Source organism: Sorghum bicolor, chromosome 6 (genome assembly GCF_000003195.3).
Source record: "Sorghum bicolor cultivar BTx623 chromosome 6, Sorghum_bicolor_NCBIv3, whole genome shotgun sequence".
NCBI lineage: Eukaryota > Viridiplantae > Streptophyta > Magnoliopsida > Poales > Poaceae > Sorghum > Sorghum bicolor.
In genome coordinates this window covers 58462539-58483322 of record NC_012875.2, presented here as the reverse complement: position 1 = coordinate 58483322, position 20784 = coordinate 58462539, and the positions used below count along the sequence as shown (strand labels likewise).

General features: G+C 43.6%; 4 protein-coding genes across 5 annotated transcripts; 1 reads left to right on the top strand and 3 right to left on the bottom strand.

The window, feature by feature from the left end:
• LOC8068501 lies at window positions 1-2010 on the bottom strand. Its single transcript, XM_002447193.2, has 2 exons — window positions 1763-2010; window positions 1-1679 (listed from the first exon to the last, which is right to left on the bottom strand). Exon 2 carries the CDS (start codon window positions 1635-1637, stop codon window positions 342-344), a length of 1296 nt encoding a protein of 431 aa, XP_002447238.2. The 5' UTR covers window positions 1638-1679; window positions 1763-2010; the 3' UTR covers window positions 1-341.
• On the bottom strand, window positions 3062-8099 carry LOC8079604 (vacuolar cation/proton exchanger 3). 2 transcript variants are annotated; one of them, XM_021463428.1, is made up of 12 exons: window positions 7645-8099; window positions 7077-7303; window positions 6710-6777; window positions 6612-6640; window positions 6319-6515; window positions 6025-6237; window positions 5638-5772; window positions 5239-5355; window positions 5094-5147; window positions 4709-4825; window positions 3742-3835; window positions 3062-3501 (listed from the first exon to the last, which is right to left on the bottom strand). In XM_021463428.1, the coding sequence occupies exons 2-12, from the start codon at window positions 7293-7295 to the stop codon at window positions 3491-3493; spliced, it is 1254 nt and encodes a 417-aa protein (XP_021319103.1). In that variant the 5' UTR covers window positions 7296-7303; window positions 7645-8099; the 3' UTR covers window positions 3062-3490. The 2 variants fall into 2 exon arrangements, with proteins under 2 accessions (XP_021319103.1, XP_002447237.1); XM_002447192.2 differs by having other exon boundaries at window positions 7077-7298.
• Window positions 11036-13690, top strand: LOC8068500 (protein FATTY ACID EXPORT 7). The gene is made up of 3 exons (XM_002448621.2): window positions 11036-11437; window positions 13006-13140; window positions 13247-13690. The coding sequence occupies exons 1-3, from the start codon at window positions 11089-11091 to the stop codon at window positions 13387-13389; spliced, it is 627 nt and encodes a 208-aa protein (XP_002448666.1). The 5' UTR covers window positions 11036-11088; the 3' UTR covers window positions 13390-13690.
• On the bottom strand, window positions 15646-19560 carry LOC8079603 (protein TIFY 3). The gene is made up of 5 exons (XM_002447191.2): window positions 19214-19560; window positions 17334-17436; window positions 17003-17228; window positions 16842-16899; window positions 15646-16074 (listed from the first exon to the last, which is right to left on the bottom strand). The coding sequence occupies exons 1-5, from the start codon at window positions 19555-19557 to the stop codon at window positions 15981-15983; spliced, it is 825 nt and encodes a 274-aa protein (XP_002447236.1). The 5' UTR covers window positions 19558-19560; the 3' UTR covers window positions 15646-15980.

The following is a 20784-nucleotide window of genomic DNA, read 5'->3' as shown; positions in this document are numbered from 1 at the left end:
TATAAAAGATGGAGACATCATTCCAGAAACATAAAGGGTAGCATTTCAAACTCACGACTGCTGGGTAGCTCAAACTAGACCGTTGGCTAGTTCATGGCATTGTGCATTAACAAAAGAACTAGCATATTTAATGCTAAATTGCATGCTGTCTAGTAAACAACTCTCACAACATTACAAAAAGGGTTACAGTAAAGCACCAGCAGAATAGATCACCTATTGATAATAGATTAATCCAAATTTGCACCAGCTAATATTTAGATTTACCCACACTGCTAGTTGCCCATACTTGGAAGATCAAGCTCTTTCTGAACATTCAGAGAAGTATCCCACAAGCAACAACCTCAGTCCTTGGTGGCAAGAACTGGTGACTCCATGAAATAGGGAACATACGGGGTAATGGACCGATATCCCTCTCCTAGAGTGCAGAGAACACGGTGCTCCTTACTATCCATGTCATATGACACCAGTTTCTGGTTCCAGTGCTGAACAAGGATTATCGAATTGTGGTCCGGATGAATGACCACAATATCGTGGTTGTCGATTGGGCAACTCGGTGATCCAAAGAGCTGCGGAAAGCTCACATTGTGCTTCAGGATCCATTCTTGTGTATCATAGTCCTCAAGAACCCAAATTGACAGTTGCGTGAAATGGTAATTGAAGTATTGAGATATCAGATTCGTACTGATGCAGTGCAGATGGCCTTGGGATTGACCAATAAAAGCATTGGCATCTACATGCTTAACAGGTGGGCAAATGATCCTACAAATTGTCCCTTCCCCATCCACCGCAACTATCAGATTCTCTCCTTCCTCAAAATGGTAGGCAACAAAATGCAATAGACCATTGACCCAAGCCCTGCCGCGCATGAAAAGGAGAACAGCTTCAATATAAAGCAACAGACCATCAACCAAAGCCCTGCCACGCGTGAATTCGATTATGGCTTCACCACGACCCCGCAGTACCCCCCATCCACAGCGCTCTTCACCTGGCTCCCACTTGTTTGACGTGTCACTCCATGCCCTGGTTTCAGACGAGTAAGAGTGCACCTTTTTCACCTCACACGTCGACCTATCCTGCCAGAACTGGACCAAGTGGAAGCGCGAGGAGACAATCGGGTCAAACATCAGATAGGTGTGTGCATATATATCCCCATCACAGACAGCGATAGTTTTGTCTTCCAATGGAGTAAGCGAAGGAGGCGGACAAGAACCAGAGCTGGCGGGTATGGTCACCAATTCCTCGGTTGCAGGGTTGCACACGATGTACCCAAACTTGTTCTCCGTGGTGCACCCAAAGAGCAGGAGCCCATTGCAGGAATCCAAGAGGTCCATGCGCTCGACCCAAGGCAGCTTCGCCGTGAGGAAGGAGAAGGAAGGGTCGACTGGAGGAGCAGATTCTCCCCTCCCCGACAGGCTGGTGAAGTGCCCATAGCTGTGACGCTCGCCAGCACCACCGTGGAAGAAACCTTCCAGGGTCTGGGGCAGCTTCTTGCGGTGGAGGGGGTCGGTGACGAGGTCGCGCCAGGGTTTGGACACGCACGTGGAACGGCGGAGGTCCTTGACGGGCAAGCGAGAGAGGATATCCACCATCAGGTCGTCGCAGAGCCTCGCCACCGCCGTCCCCTTTGTGCTGTCCATACCGCCGGAAGTGGGGAAGGGATGCGCCGCAAGCTGCGAGTTCTGCGGAGAATAAAGGTGAGGATAAGGGATGGAGGCACACGAGAGAGAGAGGGAGTGAGGAATGCGGTGATTGGGGAACGAACCGGCTGCCGGAGAGGATCGGCGGCGGCGGCTTCGGCGCCAACCGGCTAAACCCTCGCGGCCTCGCCCCCTCTCGCGTGTCGCATCTCGCTCACGAGTCACGACTCAGGAAGTGGGGATGTGGGGGGCTGAGAAAGGACTCGGAGGAAGAAGCTGGGTGCATTTTCTAATAGCACAAGGTTTAAGGTGCGTTTTGTTAAATGTGCCGGCACCACAAATTGTCAGATTGAGACTGAGCGTCGGGTTGGTTCTCTCGCTAAATTTAGCTACTTGACCATCTCCAAGAGCTCCCTAAAATTTACTTGGTATATCATGTGTTTTAGCAAGTTGGTATTTTGTTTTGTAAGTGGAAAAATGATGTATCTCCAACAACTTTGTATTCTCATTTGGTAAAAATTAAAAAAATAGGCCCACCTTAGCATCAGGTAATCATCCTCGGCATGAACAACGAGATGATAACTTGAAGAACCTAGGTACCTGCTGGAGGGCGGCGCCGGACCTTCCTCCACACGAGAACGGCGGCGCCGGACCTTCCTCCACGCGAGAACGGCGGCGCGAGGAGGGACGATGGCACCTTCTTTATGGCAGCGCGAGTCCGGTCTTCAGGGAGAGGAGAAGAAGCGGCGCCTGCAAATCAATCTTCACGGGATCGGGAGGCTTCTTTTATGCGGCGGGAGAAGAGGGAACAATCCGGAGTTTGGCGCGGGCGGGATCGATCTGGACTTGGCGCGCGCGGGAGAGAAAGAAGCGGGCGCGGGAGGGAGGAAAAGAAGGCCGAAAACGCCGATGCGCGCTCTCTACGCGCGCGGAGCCTCCTCTTTTCCAAGTTGACAAAATACCAAGTGCATATACCAAGTTGTTGGAGATAAGAATTTGTGGTTTTGCCAAAAAATATAGAATACAAAGTGGATATTAGAAGCTCTTGGAGATGCTAACTAATGGAACTAAACTATCTTCACTTCTTTTAGTCAATATATTTAGAACTTTAGCTACTAAAATGAATAAAGTTTAGCTAACTAAAATTTAGCGAAGAGAACCAAACAGAGCCTGAAGTGTGAAACAGTCTCACGCTGTCAGAACTCAGAAGACAATTTTAAGTGCAAATGGGACTGATTGGAGTGGCATGCGTGATCACTGATCATAGCATGCCAATGCCAAGGGGTAAGGCAGACATTGTCAATGGATTCGCTCTCCTATGTTTTATACCAGAAAAAAGAGAGGCAACCCGCCTTGGGAGATAACCAGCCATATAAATTGATTTGCCATCAAATGTACACACGATCACTAGGACAAAAATAACATGGATGCGGAACCATGGCTATGCAGACATTATCAACCACAGAAAGGGTGAAAGACCTAGCCTCTGCTAGCACCAAATCATATACCCAAATTTACATTCTTGAGACCTGATAGATAAATAGCAAGGAAAACAAAAAAAGGGCCGCAGCCACTCAATTAATCGAATGTAACTTGCTGGCGTTTCTTGTTTCTGTATACATTGAGACTACCCCTAGTACACCTCAAAGCCTCAGTATCCACACAATACAATTCCTTCTCCAGTTCATGAGGGAACCGATGATGTGTGATCTTCGCACCCCCCCCCCCCCCTTGTTTTTTGCTAACATTCTGCTCGAGACAGGTGGAACGTTGCTATGGAGTAGCACCTCCACAAAACAAGATCAGCGAGTCTTCAAAAGGTATTTGGCGCATTACTTACAGCAGCTATGGCATCAGCCATCACCTGAAAAAATATATGCTTGCATTTATGATCATATAAAAGAAAATTAGCATAAACTACTCTATGATCTATATAGTGCCACTGCTTTTTCTTTAGCAATACAGGAGATAACGGCCAACATGTGTACACGCGAGAAGGTATACTAAAGTAGTATGTATACAAATGAACAGTACAAGTACAAGGAAAAGTTCATGGCGAGTAAATTAGCTAAACTAACTGGAATAAGGAAAATAGCATACTCACTCGATTGTGGATCAACATGAACAAAGAAACTGGCAGCAACTATTAGATAACACAGAATCAGCATAAGTCCTTTCAAGTAGTTCGCCGTGCCATCCTGTGATGAAAAAAGTACATTGCACAGGGTCAGATATCAAATGCAGCTCAGATTCATACAAAACAGATCTCAGTGAAATGAAACAAGATCATACACATCACTACTCAAGGATAGAGATCATACAAATGCCTGATTATTGACGGGAATTGAGGGAGATGTTGAACAGGAGACTTAGCAAATAAGATACAAGCCGAGAGCTATATAGTCTATATGTAAACCTAAATTGATCAGAGCTTATGGAACCCTAAGAAAGCTTGAAGCAGCTCAGCTTCACAAACAAATAAGAAAAGGAGAAATACAAAGAAATTATATTGTTCTAAGTTGCTCTTATTAAAGAGTTAGTAGTAACATAAACTTCAGTGGACAATATAGCCATTGAAGCACTGAAGCTAATAACCGCAGTGTTCGAACTGACCTAGCTCAGCTGGTACAAGATATGGGTGTACATCTCTAGCACTGAGGTTCGGTCATTTTTTACTCGAATGTGTGTACCTATTTCTCCTTATAACACAATGCCACCTATTGCCTCTTAGGTTGGTCGAGTTTTTTAATACTAATGTGCACCCTAACACTTCAAACAAGTCCACTATTATAGAGATGGATGATGAAACGTTACCAATATGGCCATTCTACCACTGCCCAAACTGTGAAATGGACATAAGTTCACAATCCATATGATGGCAGAAGTAAATCGGGGCAAAAATAAATCTTATCAAGATGGCCACTTTACCACTGCCCAAAGGACAAAATGGACACATATTCACAATCCATATGATGGAAGCAATAAACCAGGGCCAAAATAAACCTTACCAACAGGCAACATCAGACACATTTTATAGAAGATTTTTCTTAGTATCCACCTTAAGAACCTACCTGTAGCATAAATGCCACCACAAGTACTGTTATGAAGAGAGTTGCTGTCTCAAATAGTTGAAAATTCAAGTCCATCTTATGTCCCATCATCCAACCAATAACAACACAAAATGGAATCTGCATTGGAGTATACCATGTCAAACGTCACGGAGAGAGAAGAATTTAAGGCATTTTATGTAATTCAGTAATGGACTTCTGTTTCCTTAATAACTAAAATTTAGGTAGGGGTTCTCCCCGATTGTTTCAAAAGAAAACTAAAAGGACAAAAGTACTAAGGTCTGAACCAGTGCGAACATGTCAAAAGGTTTATGCTTGACATAACAAGTGAGAATGTGGATGCACAGATCAGAGAATGCGATAGTAAGTTCTAAAGTCAAAAAAGTACCACAAACATTGATATCTGTGTTGATGAACCAATTGCAACACCGAGTGTTATGTCCTGCAGGAGAGATAATCACATGCATGAAGACTGAACAGATAAAAAGTAACGGAACCATGAAAGTGATGCTCAAGCTCATGTGAACACTTACAAGTTTATCTTTCATGGCAAACATTATTGCGCTTGCATGTTCAGCTGCATTGCCCACAATAGGAAGCAAAATAACACTGATAAAAGCCACCGGTAGGTTCAATGAATCAGATGCTCCCTGACAGCAATAGATCAAAACAGTGACCAGTTACATCCTTACAGAGTATCAATGACCTGTAAATTGTAATACTACCAATGTACATCATGGTAATAGTAGTAACTAGTAAGTAACTAGATTTTCCAAATTTAACGTAAACATTTTCCCTGGCAATGCTTCAGTATCACCGAAATATTACTGCCTGTCAACTGTAGGAAACTACCTTTAACAAGTTTCACTTGCCACAGATGAACAAAAGCTAACATTTTTATTCTTTTTTTTTGAATTGGAGAAGAATAATACCTCAATGGCGTTAACTAGGTACTCAGAAAGAAAAGACACCCAGAGTGTTAACACCGCAAGCCATGTTACTGCCTCCCACATGCCAATCTCAGCTTCTTCATCTTCTTCCACAGTATCCTCATTAGGCGTCTCTTCCTACAATATTTCTGAATATGGTGAAAACATGTATTGCACCGTTCTATACCAATACTAAATTACTGCAATATTGCAAGAAACTCTATCACAAGGATGTGGTTTGTCACATGGCATTCTGAAAGCACCAATATATGTACAATACACTTGGACTAAAGTAGGCCAAAATAGCCATACCCACAATAGCAATTATAGCATCACATTTATGGTCCTTATCACCAGCGAGGAAGAAATAAGATGAGGCATCAAACTTACACTGCCTATTGGACTGTACATGTTGCTCCGTCCACTTAATTGGAAATAGAGATAGCTTGCGTACGCCACAAGCATAATACAACTACTGAACCTTGAAAGAGCAACCTCTGATGCTCCTTGCCGCACTTCTGAATGAGTAAAATGAAGAACGGCAGGAAACATCAATCCCATGACAGCCATCAGCAGTAAACCTGAGTTGACAACTGCAGTTGCCTGCAGTGATTGAATATTAATCTCACTACCAAAACCTCACCTTACTGAAGACGAACAGAAAAACAGTCACACAAATGTCACCTTACTGAAGACTTGGTCTTTGTTGCGATGAACAATACCACCAGCAAAGAAAGCACAGCCCATAACCAACAGCATATTTGACAAAATGGAACCCAATAGTGACTGCTGCACTACTCGGATCATTCCATTTTTCAAAGCATATATTGCAATGATCATTTCAGTTGCATTTCCAAATGTAGCATTCAGAAGGCCACCAACTGCAGTTCAGGGAACATGAAACCGGTCACCATTTGAGGACTCTCATCTAGTCTTATTTCAAATTGACCATTAGCCATAAAGAGAGAGAGGTGTACCTGTTGGACCAGTGTATATTGCAAGCTGCCTGCACAACGACCATTGGCATCAAAACTCAACAGAGCAGGAAAAACTAATACAAAGTTTAGCAACTTACTCAGTTGCATATCCCAATCGCTCTGCTAAAGGTGTTATGCCTAGCATGCTGAAAAGGAAAACCAATCCCTGCAATTTCAATTTCGTATAGGAAGCATGTCAGCATTACTCGATGAACTGATCTGACAAAGGTCTCCTAGTGATGATGAGACATGTATAAGTAGCATGCATAACTAGAAAAACTAAACTAGCCATGTTGTTGAAGAGTTACATTATTGTGACATATTGACTACTCTCTGATTTGAATTTGGTATTTATTGCAACTGAAACAAAAGTCGGCATACAGTAAATCCCGACCACCCTACAACCATACACAGAGCAATCAGATAGCACAGCAGCAGAGCTCAAGTCCCATGATCAGCACTTACATGCCTCCTAGTCGTGAAGTGGAGAATGATGGACGCAGGGCCGAACGGCATGAGCACGTTGAGCTTGGAAGTGAAAACGACGATCCTGATGCTCTTGATCGCCCTCTCGACCGTCCCTCGCGAGTTCCAGGAGGAAGACACGGTGGGCCGCAACCCACCGTTAGGCACTTGCGGGCTGTTGACCTTGAAACCGCCCATCTCGATTTGAGGAGTCTCCATCCTCTAGTCTACGACAACGACCACAGGGGTGGAAAATAGCAGTTGCGGTTAGCGACACACGTCGAAAGAGGGGAATTTGCTGCGACAAGATGGACTTTGATTTCATTTAAGCCAGATGAGGCTCGAATTCCTACTCCAGCTTGCTGCGCCTCAAATCTACTTGCTTCAATCAAGTCTGGCAGATTCTCAAAGCTACTTACTTGCTTAACAGTTAAGGCATGCAGCTAAATCGAACTCCCAGATCCGCACTGAACCTACCCAATCCAGCAGCGACTAGCCACGCATCTACCAAATCTGAAAATCCGAGAACTCAACAACCGGCTCCAAATCCCGTGAGGCAACAACTTACCTGGACACAGACGCTGCGACGGGCGAGGGCAGCTCGGGATCAGGAGGAGGAAGGGTGCTCCGGCCGCCGCGGCTCCCTAGGAATCATCATCGCCAACGCGAGGCCGGGCAGCAGGGACGGTAGTGGTGGGGCCCCCGGGGAAGGGCAACAGCTAGCTAGCGCGTGCCGAGTCGTGGCGGCACCGGCCGCGGCCGGCGGAGCCCGCGCGGGGTTCCAGGTGGAGAGGGCAGGTGTGGCTCCGCTGCCCGGGCTCTCCCCTGCCGGATGCCGATGCCGACGTCGCGCTCGCTGCTGCTGCTGGCTTTTTGCTCGCTCGCTGCAGGCTCACGCCGCCCGCGCGCACCAAATATCCTGCGTGCCTGCTTCCTTGCTAACCGGGCGGGGAGCGGGCGACTTGCGAGTTGGGGGAGGGTAGCGAGCACGTCGTCTTTGCGTGCGACTGCGAGGGGCGCGTGTTATTTTCGCGGAAGCCTCCGGGACGAACGACTTCCCTTCGGACGTGGGTCACTCCCGATGAGAGTCTCCAGTATGGATGTTTTTTTTTTCTGCAAAAGTGAATTTTCGCCTCGCCGCAGTTTTGCACACGGCGTCGTACTGGTAGTGGTAGAGTACGAAGGGAGAGTTGCTACGAACGGAGTATTTGACTGACAGAATACAGTACTACGAATGTTTATCTGACGAGTCAAATTTAAAAATAATCAAAGTATGTGATTGAGCCACTGAGGGCCTGCTGAGTTCGCACCCCCAAAAGTGTCTAAATATTTGATGAAATGACGTGAAAAGTTTTTGGTTGAGACTAAACAATCTCAAGTGTAGATTTATGAAAAAATAGAACAATATTTTTTTATCCGAATGTTTATAGCAATCGAACAAAATAATTATATATTTTAAATATTAACATAGTGGGATTTGGTATTTAACTTTTCAAATAATATAACATGGATATTATTTGTTTGACGAAGTGAGTATAGTACTGTAGTAGGCTAAATTAGATGCAGTACTGCTAGTCTTGGTCAAAGTCTGATGTATTTGTAGCGATGAAGATGGACGAAAAAGAAATCTAATTTTATTTCCATTTTCTACTATTGTCTTATATGTTTTTGTATTCGTGGGATTCTGTCTCTAAATTTTCCATATTTACGGAATGAAAAAAGGGGTATTCGTCCGTTTTTACGTTATCCCGATTTCATGGAATAACCCGTATTTATCGTGTTTTTATCTACTAGGCCTATGTGCCTAACAATTATGTGTCCTAGTGTATATAAATGAAAATATACTAATCACCAGTTATGCATATTAATGTGTTAGCACACATGTCTTGTTGCATATGTGTATATTGATGCTTGATTCCGTCTTTTATTCAGATTTTTTGAACCCTATCCTGTTTTCGGCAAAAATGTAGATGATTCTCCCTCCTATTTTGATCCCTATGTTTGCAAACAAAAGGGTATTTTTGACGTGGGCATTGGCGGACCCAGGCCTAGGGCAAGTAGGGCCTTGACCCTAGTCGTCGTGGCTCATCGTGCACATAACTTGCTGCGTTGTGGTGGATAACAAGTTGTTCGACCTCAAGATGCTGGTGTGAATAGTGTGATCGCAGATTGGAAGTCTAGAAGCGCTAAACGGCGCACCCGCTATTTATTCTTGAGATTTTTTGAACCTACCATGTAGTCTCAAAAAAATGTGTACGTCTCTCTTAAAAAGAGTGTACTCCCTCCTTTCACGAAAGAATCAATTCTTAGAATCCGTGTCAGTTTAACTGTTTTAAGTTTGACTAACTTTATAGAAAAGAGTAACAAGATCTATGACATAAAATGCGTATCATATGAAAATATATCCTATGATACTAATTTGATACCATAAATCTTAGCATTTTTTCTAGAAACTTGGTCAAAGTTTGAAAAGTTTGACTTAGGACAACTCTAGAAATTGATTCTTTCGTGAACGGATGGAGTATTCTTTATTTTTTTGAGAAGTCAAATCATTTTATGTTTGATCAATTATATATAAAAAATATATTATTATGGTACCATTATGGGCTTGTTTGGCACAGCTCAACTTCACTAGTAAAGCTGTTTTTTTAGAAAATAGCTTCATGAGTGACTTTCTAGATGAACTTGAACTGTTTTGGAGAAAATGTTTGGCAAAATAGCTTCACCAACTACTTCATGCAAAGTTGAGAGAGAGAAATGAGGGAGAAGCTGCAATAAGCTACTTTTTTTCAGCTTCATCCAACTTATGTCTTTGTGAGAGGAGGGGAAAAACAGCTTCACCCATGAAGCTGTTTTGGAAATAAGTGTTTGGAAAAAAAAACAGCTCACAACAGCTCCATGAGCTGTTGTGAGCTGTACCAAATAGGCCCTAAGTATTATATTAGATTAAGTTATAGAATTTTATAGTAACTATTGGACACATAAAAATTTCAATAAACATAATAAAATTTTAGTTGTTTAAGATATAGAATTGCACTCTCTTGAGTGGTGGGACTATGGAGGGAGTATAAGTTTTAAGTACAAAATACAAACTAACCTGCGCTTTGACTAGGTCAGAGATGAAGATAATGCGCTGCGATTAGGCCAGCAGATGAAGATAATGACGCAGAGCTACAAAACTAAATTAATAATGATAGTGGTAGTAGCAGTTCGTGATAGTAGTAGTAGCAGTTCGTTTTGACTTTTGAGTTTCACAAAATTGACATTTCGAGATCCTTATTAGGATAGTTTGATCAGCGCACAGAACAAAGCAATTCAAGCTCGTGAATCCTTATGTCAAGGAACCAAATGTACTAATTAAAATAATTAATTTTATCAACTTAATTGTATTAAAACATTCTAATTTAATATTTTTTTCACTATTAAGGCAAATAAGTACAATTTTATTTTTATCTTTATTAATTTTTTATAATAAATAAAAAATATTTTATTTTTGAATTGTTGGGGCCCTCCAATAAGAAGAGCACCCTCCAAAAATAAGCGTATGCTGCTATTTGCGGCGCACACACGGTATTCTTTAGTAAAAGGCGAAAGAATAGCTCGCTTTGTGTGCACCGCGCAGCTGCGTGCTCTGGCAAGGTAGCCCTGCTGCTCCTTTTATTCCTCTCCCTCGCCTACCACCTCGCACTGCTAAGCGATATGGTACAAATCACTCCCACACCCACTCCCTCCCACCACTGAGCTGGACGCTCTGCCGCGCTGCTGCGCTAGCAAACTTGGGCCAGCCTCGCGAGCCGTCGCAAACCCGCTACTGGGCCGGGCCGAGCACGCCGAAGCGTTTGACGCGGCGCGATCGACGCGGAGCGGAGGTTTTCGCTGGACTGGCCCCACCTGCAGTCTAACGTCAACTGCCACCAACAAAAAAAATTCCCCCATCACGATCACGAGTACCGCCCCCCCTGACCGGTGACCGCAGTGAAGTCAATCAATCAGCTTCAGCAGCTCGAGCACGATGGCCCTCGCGCTCGCCACGACCCCACTCACGCACCTCGCCGTTGCGCCGCTCCCGATCTCCGGCTCCCAGTCCTCGCTGCTGCTGCTCCCGCGCCGCGCGTCGCACGCCCCCGTCTCTCTCTCCCTCCCCCTCCGGTCCCGCCTCATCGCGGCCGTCGCGACCAAGGAGGAACCCGAGCTCGGCGGCGGCGGATCAGGAGGCGACGACGGTGCGGGAGGGAGCGGCGGCGGCGGCGGAAGCGACCCGAAGGAAGGAGGGCAGGAAGGGGAAGGGGAGGAAGAGAAGATGGAGCAGGGCCTGTCCTTGTCGCAGAAACTCACTCTCGCCTACGCCGCGCTCGTCGGAGGTAATCCTCTCCCCGGAGTGATTCGTTGGAAGCGCGATCTGGATTGGGTGTGGAGAGTATGTTTTGCTTTACGAATTGGGATCAGTTTTTAATCACTAGTAGCCAATCTGGCCCTGAAATTGTTCCTAGGTACTCCGAGCTACGTACTGTGGGCTGTTTTCTTATTTCAGCTATCAAATCTGTCTCTGAGATGGCGATAAATCAGAATTATTGACCTTCCTGTTGTGACTACCTGAATACCTTAGGCAGTGGTGAACTGGTGATTACTCAGCAGTCACCAGTGTTGCTTCATGAACTCAAGTCTTCCGCATACTGCGCCGCTGCCGCCTCATTTGACTTACACATGAGTCATGTGCACAATTAGATCTTGTTGCCCCTGAGAATCACTTAGGATCAGTTTAATGGCATTGGCATTGGTTGCAGTTTACTATTAGAACAAACAAAATGAATATGAAAGTTTAGATTTTTTTTTTAAAAAAAATACAGAAGTCTCTGTCTACTACAGAATGTGCTTCTTTCTTATTATCTGTCTCGATTAGTGGCTGGAGGGGAATGAGGGTGGTATAATAGTGCTCCTAGGATGAAGGATGTTGTGAGCGTCCAAAGAATCTAGAAATGGTTGATTTAATTCTACAAAGAAGTGTTTTAGTTCCACGAGATAGCTGTAGGTGGTCTTTCTTTTCTTTGCCTTTGATACTTGGTATTCCTTTCCCATTGTTTATCTTGCTTGTGAAAGTAGAATGTTATGGATTCTTGGCATAACCTCAGCTTGTCCAATGAAATCCTTAACATCTACTTATTTGTTTCTGACGCAAAACACAAACCAATGCCCTTATTATCACCCTCTAATTGACTCATATCACTTGTTTAGTTGTTTGTCCTTGAGATGTAATAAGTCAGATTGATCTATCTAGTGTGGTGATATCTAGAGATGATATTAACTGAATTCCTTATGGTGACAATTACTCACCATTAATTTCATGTGTTGCCTTCCGCGTGCTGCTGCCTTTGCTAGATGGGCATGGCATCAGGACATGACATACATTTCTTTATTTCCTACAGTACAAATGAAAACTTATTACTTACATTTCTAAGGATCAGTTTGATGGCATCGGTCACGGTTCGCTGGAAAATAGGATAAACCAGAATGAAGCGAGAATTGGGATTTGATTTGGCATACATAGAAGTGTATTGCTATATCTCTGTGTGCCACAGAATTCTTGAGCATTCAAACAAGCTAGAAATGGTCGACTTGATTCTACAAAGAACTGTCTTAATTTTGTTGACACAGCTGTCGGTTCGGTTGTGATCTTTCTGTTTTGTGCCTTTTATACTTAGTTTTCTTTTCTCCATGTTTATTCTATTTGTTGAACTAACAGAATGTACGGATTTCTGGAACAACTTCACTCCGCCACTCCAATATTTACTTATCTGTTTTAGATTCACCTACTTTGCTGCTTTATTATGCCTGACTATATCCTGGAATGTAAGAAATTTCGATGCTGGCTGTTCCTGCCAAAGTGCCAAAAAAAAGCAGGAACTGATTGTTGTGTCTTTAAATTCTGTAGCCGGTGGTGTAATGGGATATATGAAGAGTGGAAGCCAGAAATCCTTGGCTGCAGGAGGCATATCAGCCCTGGTTCTGTACTTCGTCCATACTCAACTCCCAGTGCGACCTGTCTTTGCATCGTCGATCGGTTTAGGTATGCAGAATCTTTTTTTTTCCTGAACCACTGGCTGTTTTCTTTGCTTGGAAGTTTGACCAATCTAAGATTCTTCACTTGACATCGTTTTCTTCTCGTGTTCCAGGTATAGCGGCTGCGCTTCTGTCAGTGATGGGGTCGCGCTTCAAGAAGTCCGGGAAGATATTCCCAGCTGGTGTCGTGTCCCTTGTATCCCTGGTCATGGTCGGAGGCTACTTCCACGGGATCCTTCGTAGCTCGCACGCGTGATGCAACCCGTTGCAGTCACACCATCTGCGCTTCATATTACAATCTTTATCCTATTTTCTGTTTCATCATGCAATTTCACTCCCTTTTGGTGTCTTAGAATCTCAAGGAACTGTTTTCTGTTTCATTTCGGTGGATGTTTTGTTAGTGTACCCATTCTCAAGTAGTAGTTCATCTTTTGTGAGTGGGTAATAACCAAATAAGCATGTGAGCTGATAGTGGTGAAAGACAAGCGCTGTGAAAATCACTTATGGATCCAGATTTATACTGCACATGTAGTTGGATCCAATATCTGGATATGATATGGCGAGCTGTGCCAGTCATCTGAAATGCCGGTTTCATGGCACCGCTCCGCTAACGTGGGACAACTGCTAGCTGCCTGAGTTTGCTCTTCGTTAAATAAGCGAGCGAGAGTAGACCCATTCAACCTCAACAATACTAATATGCTAGCTAACGACAGAAGGTGCAAATGGCCTGCCGGGCACCAAGGAAGACCTCCACCGACGATTTTCTGGAACCGAACGATGACCGTCGAGGTTGATTGATCCGATATTCTTTGCGTTGTGTTTTTTCAGATCATCCATCAGTTAAGAACAGTAGCGGCCGAGTTAGTCCCTAGCACTATATACTAATTCTGAGTGTGTCAGACTTGAGAAGGTCGCCACATCACGGTACGGAAACGGCTGGTTGAGCAAGAAGCAGGGGTCCTCGGCTATGGCCTTGTTTAGTTCGTAAAAATTTTCAAGATTTTCCGTCACATCGAATCTTTGGTCGCATGCATGGAGCATTAAATAAAAATAAAAATAAAAATAAAAACTAATTACACAGTTTACCTGAAATTTGTGAGATGAATCTTTTGAGTCTAGTTACTCCATGATTGAACAATGTTTGTCAAATAAAAACGAAAATGCTACAGTAGCCGAAAACCCAAAATTTTGCGAACTAAACAAGGCCTATAATGTAACGAAGAAATCTTATAGAGATTTTAAGCAACAAAGTTGCTTTGATTCAGTCCGTATCTGTAAAACAAAGAAGAAAAACTTGCCTTGACTCCGAGTTGGGGCCAGCGCGAACGCAAAAGGCTCGCCCGACCGAGTCCAGTAGTTGGGCAGTCCGCCAGGTTTGGCCCGTATTATAAGTGGACTCCAGCGGCTCTAAAATGATGGGCGGCCTACTTGGTTACTAAGGTCTCGTTTAGTTGTGAAAAGTTTTTGAATTTTAACATTATAATATTTTTGTTTGTATTTGTCAATTATTATTTAATTATAGACTAAGTAGAATCAAAGATTCGTCTCGTAAATTACAGATAAACCGTACAATTAGTTTTTATTTTTGTCTATATTTATTACTCCATGCATGTGCCAAAAGTTTTAATGTGACGTAGAATCTTGAAATTTTTTTGAATTTTAGGATGAACTAAACAAGGCCTAACCCAAATCCAATATATCTCTTTTTTTTTTTGTGTGTGACTAGACCAGATCCAATCAATGCAGCAGCGCGCGACCTCGTGTTGTAGGGCCTCAGAGACTGAGCCTCTCATGGACGGCGACGTCGTGCTTCGCATGGTCGCATCTGAGAGTGAGCCTCTCGCGGACGGCGACGGAAACTGGGACGTGCTTCAGCTACACCCGCGACGTGCTTCGTTCAGATCCGCCCGGCGGCACCAACGCGCGTCTTCTGCCCTCCTCCGTTGACCAACAACACCTGCCTAGCCGGCAAGTGGCAAGTCAATTGTAACGAGGGAAGCACGTCGTGTAATTTTAAGTGGCAACACAGCCGCCGGCCAGATACGGGAAGACCTTGAACTGGACTGCCGTTCCGTCAGCTGTCATTCTACTGGAACTCGGGATGACTAAACCATAGAAGGCAATGGGATGGGAAACTAACGGCTTACAAGCTGAGGCCTTGTATAGTTTTTTTTTTTTTTTGCTTCGAGTTACTATAGTATTTTCGTTTTTATTTATTAAATATTATCCAATCATGAACTAACTAGACTCAAAAGATTCATCTCGCAATTTACAAACAAACTAATATAATTAGACTTTATTTTTATTTTTATCTATATTTAATGCTCCATATATATACCACAAGATTTGATGTAATAGAGAATCTTGAAAAGTTTTTGGTTTTTAGGTGAGAAAGCCTGAGATGCTCTAACGAAGCCCATTCTACTATAAGCCAATCGTAATTCGTAAATGCCGAAACGGGAGTGTAGTGGAAACAAGCAACCGAAGCCCGTCATCTTTCACACGAAACACATACTCATACGTGGTACTGCATTCCTCCATTACTAGTAGACGATCAATGTAACAAAGTCAGACAGACCAAACGACCGGCATGATGTACAACAGACATATCGTAGCAGTTCGGTATGCGTAGTAAAGGAATCCCACTTCAGAATAAACCTAGCACGCGACAACAGAACAACGGTAATACAGGTTCCGGTCCCATTATTAGTGCAGTTCCAGGCTGCTGCTGCTGCTGCTGCTGCTGCCACCACATAACACAAAGCCAACAGCAGCACGTCCCTGCCCCTTCCCACAAACGTCAGCCTTCACGTGTGTTCGGACTCCGCGGCAACCCTACATTTCAAGTTACTGGGTCTTGCCCTCCGCAGTCACCTCCATCCCCGGTGACTCCATGCCGTCGGACGACTTGGCGGGGCTGTAGGGAGCTTTGCTCACGATCCTGTTACAAGCCATCAGCAGTCAAAGTCAGTTGATCCATAACAATCCTAAACTCAATTTTAAGATAACACAAAACAGATATCTGAAAAAATGAATGCTGTTAGTTTACACCTAGAGATAACAAATGGATCTTTAGGCGACCACCTTCTCAGATATGTTTTTTTTCTAACAGAAATAAAATGGTGGAAGAACATTTTTACTGTAGTTTGGTTCCTCTGTTGAACAGCTAAATGTTGCAACATTGACTTCAACCTATAAGTACCACCTAAAATAAAAGACCTTTGGAGCACAAATATGGGTTTTAAAATGCATGTCTGAACCAAAAAAAAATGTCTCTTGTACTACCGCTGGTTCCAGAACTCCAAGTCTAATTTCGATTTGCAGATATTTAAAAAACTCAAGAGAGTTGCATGATCCAAGGGTATTAGCTGCTAGGTGTTATATCATGGAAGCAAGCTCTCTACTCATTCTTCCTGTAAAGAAATTTTAGAATCTTAGAGGAATGTTTTAAAGGAACTAGTCACATTTTGTTTATTGAATGCAGTCATTAAGCACTTGTCAGCAGAAAGTGCAATCATTCAAATACAAGTGTAAACAGCAAATTATTTTATTTTTTTAACCTGCCATGAGGACAACAATAGAGCAGGGTACAACATATACTGTTGAACACTGGTACCACATACAGCATTTAATAACTAAAGTTTTAAACCTGTGCAAGGAGCCTAAGAATAAGATTCAGAATATTAGCCTATCATCTATCATGCTAACCTGTCACGGCGTTTCTCAAGGAAGCGCTGAAGAGAGTGCCTCCTGGCAATGGGGAGATCTGCCCAACAGATCAAGATAGTTTAGAGATATGTTAGACAATGTCAAAACTGAAAAAAGTATTCCATTTCTGGATTTTTACACAAAAGATGCAGTGGTCTTACCAGCCTGAAGTTTGCATATTGAGCTAGGGTCAGCAACAACCTGAGGTTGCCCATTTGCTACAGAAGTGCTCTGCAGTGATGGAGACCTTGTAAGCACAGGAGAAACAACTGCTGCTGGGGCAACAGTGGCTGCAGGCATCATAGGAGGCTTAACAGCAGTGGCAGCACTGCCTTTGGTGGCTGCCGCAGCCGCTGCAGCTGCAGCTATAAGCATGATTGCTTGAGCCTGTCAATGTCAAATTAGTGTGTTAGCATACATACGTATCTTTAACAGACAGTACAAAAGAAAAAACAAAAAAGATATCTGTAAATGAACTGAAGATAATATCACCTTTTCTGGAGGCACTGAGTCATACACACATACTGATCCACCATAGAAAATCGTAAGCTGTGCAGGATTAGCTGACGGGTTCGCCATCGGCAACATTCCAGACCTTGTAGTAAAGAATGCAGAAAAATAAGAACACGCAAAGACAGATAAAATGGCATCTCTGAATTGAAACTAGGCAGATCCATGTCACCCTTACTAGTAGTTCAGATTAAAACATGTAATAAAGCCATGTGATGGGTTCAACACTGGCAAGAGATAGAATGTGTGCGCGAGCACAGGGAAGCAGTCATCCTACTTCGTAATGAACGGAAAATGGAGGTAGATAGAAAGATATGTCTACTTGACCAGTGAATGGATTGGCTTCTGGACAGTGGCTTTCAAATCATTTGTAGGGACTTAGCGGTACAGATATTGCAAAGCATTTTGTCAGAGTCAAAAAGATTTTTCCCTCCTATTGTTCAAATGGGGGTGGATAACAACTAACCAAGAAACAGAATGGAACAGAAAATAGCAGAATCATACACTAATTGTTCTAGAACTGTCGAGGGAAAACAAATAAATGCTTCCGAAGAAACATACTGAACAACTAATTATAGCACAGCAGACAAATCTGCAACAAATGGTCCAGTTCAAGGAAAAAGTAGCTTAACATCAGAGGAAATTTTAAGGACAGTTCAATGTCTCGAATCGGTTTGCAGGGTTTGCAGACTCTGCATCCAAGGGTCCCCGACCACACAGTCTAGCACTCTAGCATAAGGTCCTTGCCTCCTTGGTAAGTAGGACAGGAGGAGAGTGGGGTTAACTCCTTTTTTTTCATTTCAAATCCTTCTTAAATGACGGCAACAAGGTTATTATCTGCCTGATAAACTCAACTTTCATCAGATCTATGCATGTTTTCCCATTTCTACAACTAAAGGTTTGCATCGCAAACAGTAACAGTTACCCGTGGTTAACCTGACTGTGCAATTTAATTTAGAACCTTTCATAAAGCTTTAAACAATTTTTACAACGAGAAACCCAACAAACGAGGGGGGAAATGGTTACTTGGATCTGCACGTCATCTGTCAAAGTTTTTTTCCTAAAGCCTAGGAACCATAAAAAAAATGCCAACCATTTTGGGCAAACACAAAGAAACTAAATCGCCTCTACCATTCAAACAATTATTACCCCCAAAGACAAACTGAATTGAGAGAGTCCTAGAACAAAAGGAAGCAAACATTTGGCACTAAGCCAGCCACGGAGTTCTGTTTCCGTTTCGTGTCGGCCATAACGATAGAACGCAAGACAGCTAATGACAGCAAGGATGAGCGAGGACCGGACGGGAAACGAAGATTTCCGGCAACTGAGGAACCCAATCCCAGCAGACCAGCATCTGCAGTTATTGGGTATAAGAATATTTGATGCTAAAACTACACCGAAACTTGACCCCCAACGAAGAACAAGGTTACACAAGGCTGCTTTACACGGCGACAGCAGCGCAACAGGAGGGAGCGATGGAGTGAACCGAAGCAGCAAAGGGGATTTCGTCTGCGAGCGAGGAGAGAGGACGAGCACGCGTTCCCGGATCCGCCACGCCGGCTGCCCGGCTCCGTATCCTCGCCCGGAGCAGCGGCCGCAATCAGATTTGATACCGCGAAAGTTACCGGCCACAGCCCATCCCACGCGGCCCTTCCACAATACCGCGAAAAGATGGGGTGGCAAGTGCTAAAGCGCGTCAACCACCGAGAACAGGAAAGGGGGGAAAAGCGCGGCGGAGATGAGACGAACCCAAATTCCAATCGATGGAGCAAACAGCCGCGAACCACTCCACGGAGGCCGAGCCCTCGCCGGATTTCGGCGGGGCAGGAGTCTCGGAGAGGTGAGGGTAGAGGCTTAGGTACCTGGCGCTGCCGTTGGCGAGCGAGAGGCTGAGGACTTGGCCTTGCGGCTGCGGCTCCTGGTCCTGGGTCTTCGTCTTCCTCTCACCGACTTCCTCCTCCTCCTTCCGCTCGTCTTCCTTGCGCGCCTTCTCCTCCTCCGTCGTGTCCCCCTTCTTAATGTTCCGCTCCAACAGATCCATCTCACCAACTTGCAACTCCTCTCTCTCTCTCCTTCTCTTTCCGCCGCTTGGGATGGGAGTTGGGAAGGACTCGGGAATAGAAAATGGGGCAAACAGAGGGGCGGCGGCGAGAAAGGGCGAGGGCTCCCGCGCGGCGCGGGTGTATGTGTACAGCGAACGGCGCATGTGAATATCGTGAAGGATTTATATTATTTATATTTATATTATCCTAACAAACAGGTCCAGAATAATAAATAGTTTTGTTATTCGGCTCTCCACCTCTCTCTGATGAGAAAGACACCCGACGCTCGGCGCTAAGCTGCGGTAAAACCGGAAGTTTTGACGGTGAGCAGTGAGCAATGGATCTTCTACCGGGTATTCCTGCGCTTCTAGGTCTCGTTTAGTTTTCAAATTTTTTTTGGTTTTCGGACTGTAAGTATTTTTGTTTTTATTTAATAAACATTGTCTGATTATGAAGTAAGTAGACTTAAAAGATTCATCTCGTGATTTACAGATAACTGTACAATTAGTTTTTTATTTTCGTTTATATTTAGTGCCTCATGCACGTGCCACAAAATTTGATGTAATAGATAATCTTGAAAAGTTTTTAGTTTTTTGAGGAAACTAAACAAGACCCTAGTTGCTCGAGGTCAAATGAAGCTAAATTTAATAAGGATTGTGGAAAAAAAGGATAAATTTTACGGTGTCAAATGATCTTCATCAGATGGTTGTGGTGCGTGTTAATAATTTTCTAGTCAAAGTTCACTTGAACAATGACTCTTTCGTTACCAATTATACCATGCATATGCATATATGCATAATATTGTTTTTATTATTGGATTGGATTCACAAGCCACATCACACTTGACTCCACGACTTGGAAACATAACGAGCTGCACAAGCGATCGATAATGAAGCCGTACCACCAAAGACGTGTTCACTCGACCAATAACGTATGTCACGTCCCGTCGAGTGAGTCGTACGTGCCACGTCGGTGAGAGGAATCTGAGTCTGCTCGTGTTTAGTCCTATCTGGACATATACATAAAATATTTATTAGTTACCAAACTAAAGATACAGATACTAATTTATAAAATAAACTTTTAGATCTAATTAATAATTAATGATAGATTAATCTATGACTGCTACCGTAAAAATTGCTAATAGTAAATTAATTAGGCTTAACAAATTAGTCTCGTGACTTAATAATGAAATCTATATTTTATTTTTTTATTAGTATCGGATACTTCATAGACCACCTCATGTGACATCCGAGATATACATCTAATGAACTTTAGTTCCTACATCCAAACACCCTTCTAGATTCTTTCAAGTTTCACAAAGACGTATTTTTTAGGTAGGATATTGAGTTCAAGACTCAAGATGGCAACGGGCCCCGATCCCCGATGGGGAT

What these genes read in the sequence shown, in the direction of transcription:
- LOC8068501 (XM_002447193.2), bottom strand. Translation starts at nt 1,637, where the DNA reads ATGGACAGCACAAAGGGGACGGCGGTGGCGAGGCTCTGCGACGACCTG.
- LOC8079604 (XM_021463428.1), bottom strand. Translation starts at nt 7,295, where the DNA reads ATGGAGACTCCTCAAATCGAGATGGGCGGTTTCAAGGTCAACAGCCCG. An exon ending in ACTTCACGACTAGGAGGCAT is followed by an intron (nt 6,778 to 7,076) that starts GTAAGTGCTGAT and finishes TTGAAATTGCAG; the next exon opens with GGATTGGTTTTCCTTTTCAG. An exon ending in TGTACAGTCCAATAGGCAGT is followed by an intron (nt 5,773 to 6,024) that starts GTAAGTTTGATG and finishes GAAATATTGTAG; the next exon opens with GAAGAGACGCCTAATGAGGA.
- LOC8068500 (XM_002448621.2), top strand. Translation starts at nt 11,089, where the DNA reads ATGGCCCTCGCGCTCGCCACGACCCCACTCACGCACCTCGCCGTTGCG. An exon ending in CTACGCCGCGCTCGTCGGAG is followed by an intron (nt 11,438 to 13,005) that starts GTAATCCTCTCC and finishes TAAATTCTGTAG; the next exon opens with CCGGTGGTGTAATGGGATAT. An exon ending in TGCATCGTCGATCGGTTTAG is followed by an intron (nt 13,141 to 13,246) that starts GTATGCAGAATC and finishes CTCGTGTTCCAG; the next exon opens with GTATAGCGGCTGCGCTTCTG.
- LOC8079603 (XM_002447191.2), bottom strand. Translation starts at nt 19,557, where the DNA reads ATGCGCCGTTCGCTGTACACATACACCCGCGCCGCGCGGGAGCCCTCG. An exon ending in CTCGCCAACGGCAGCGCCAG is followed by an intron (nt 17,437 to 19,213) that starts GTACCTAAGCCT and finishes CTTTACTACAAG; the next exon opens with GTCTGGAATGTTGCCGATGG. An exon ending in CTTGAGAAACGCCGTGACAG is followed by an intron (nt 16,075 to 16,841) that starts GTTAGCATGATA and finishes GGCTTGTAACAG; the next exon opens with GATCGTGAGCAAAGCTCCCT.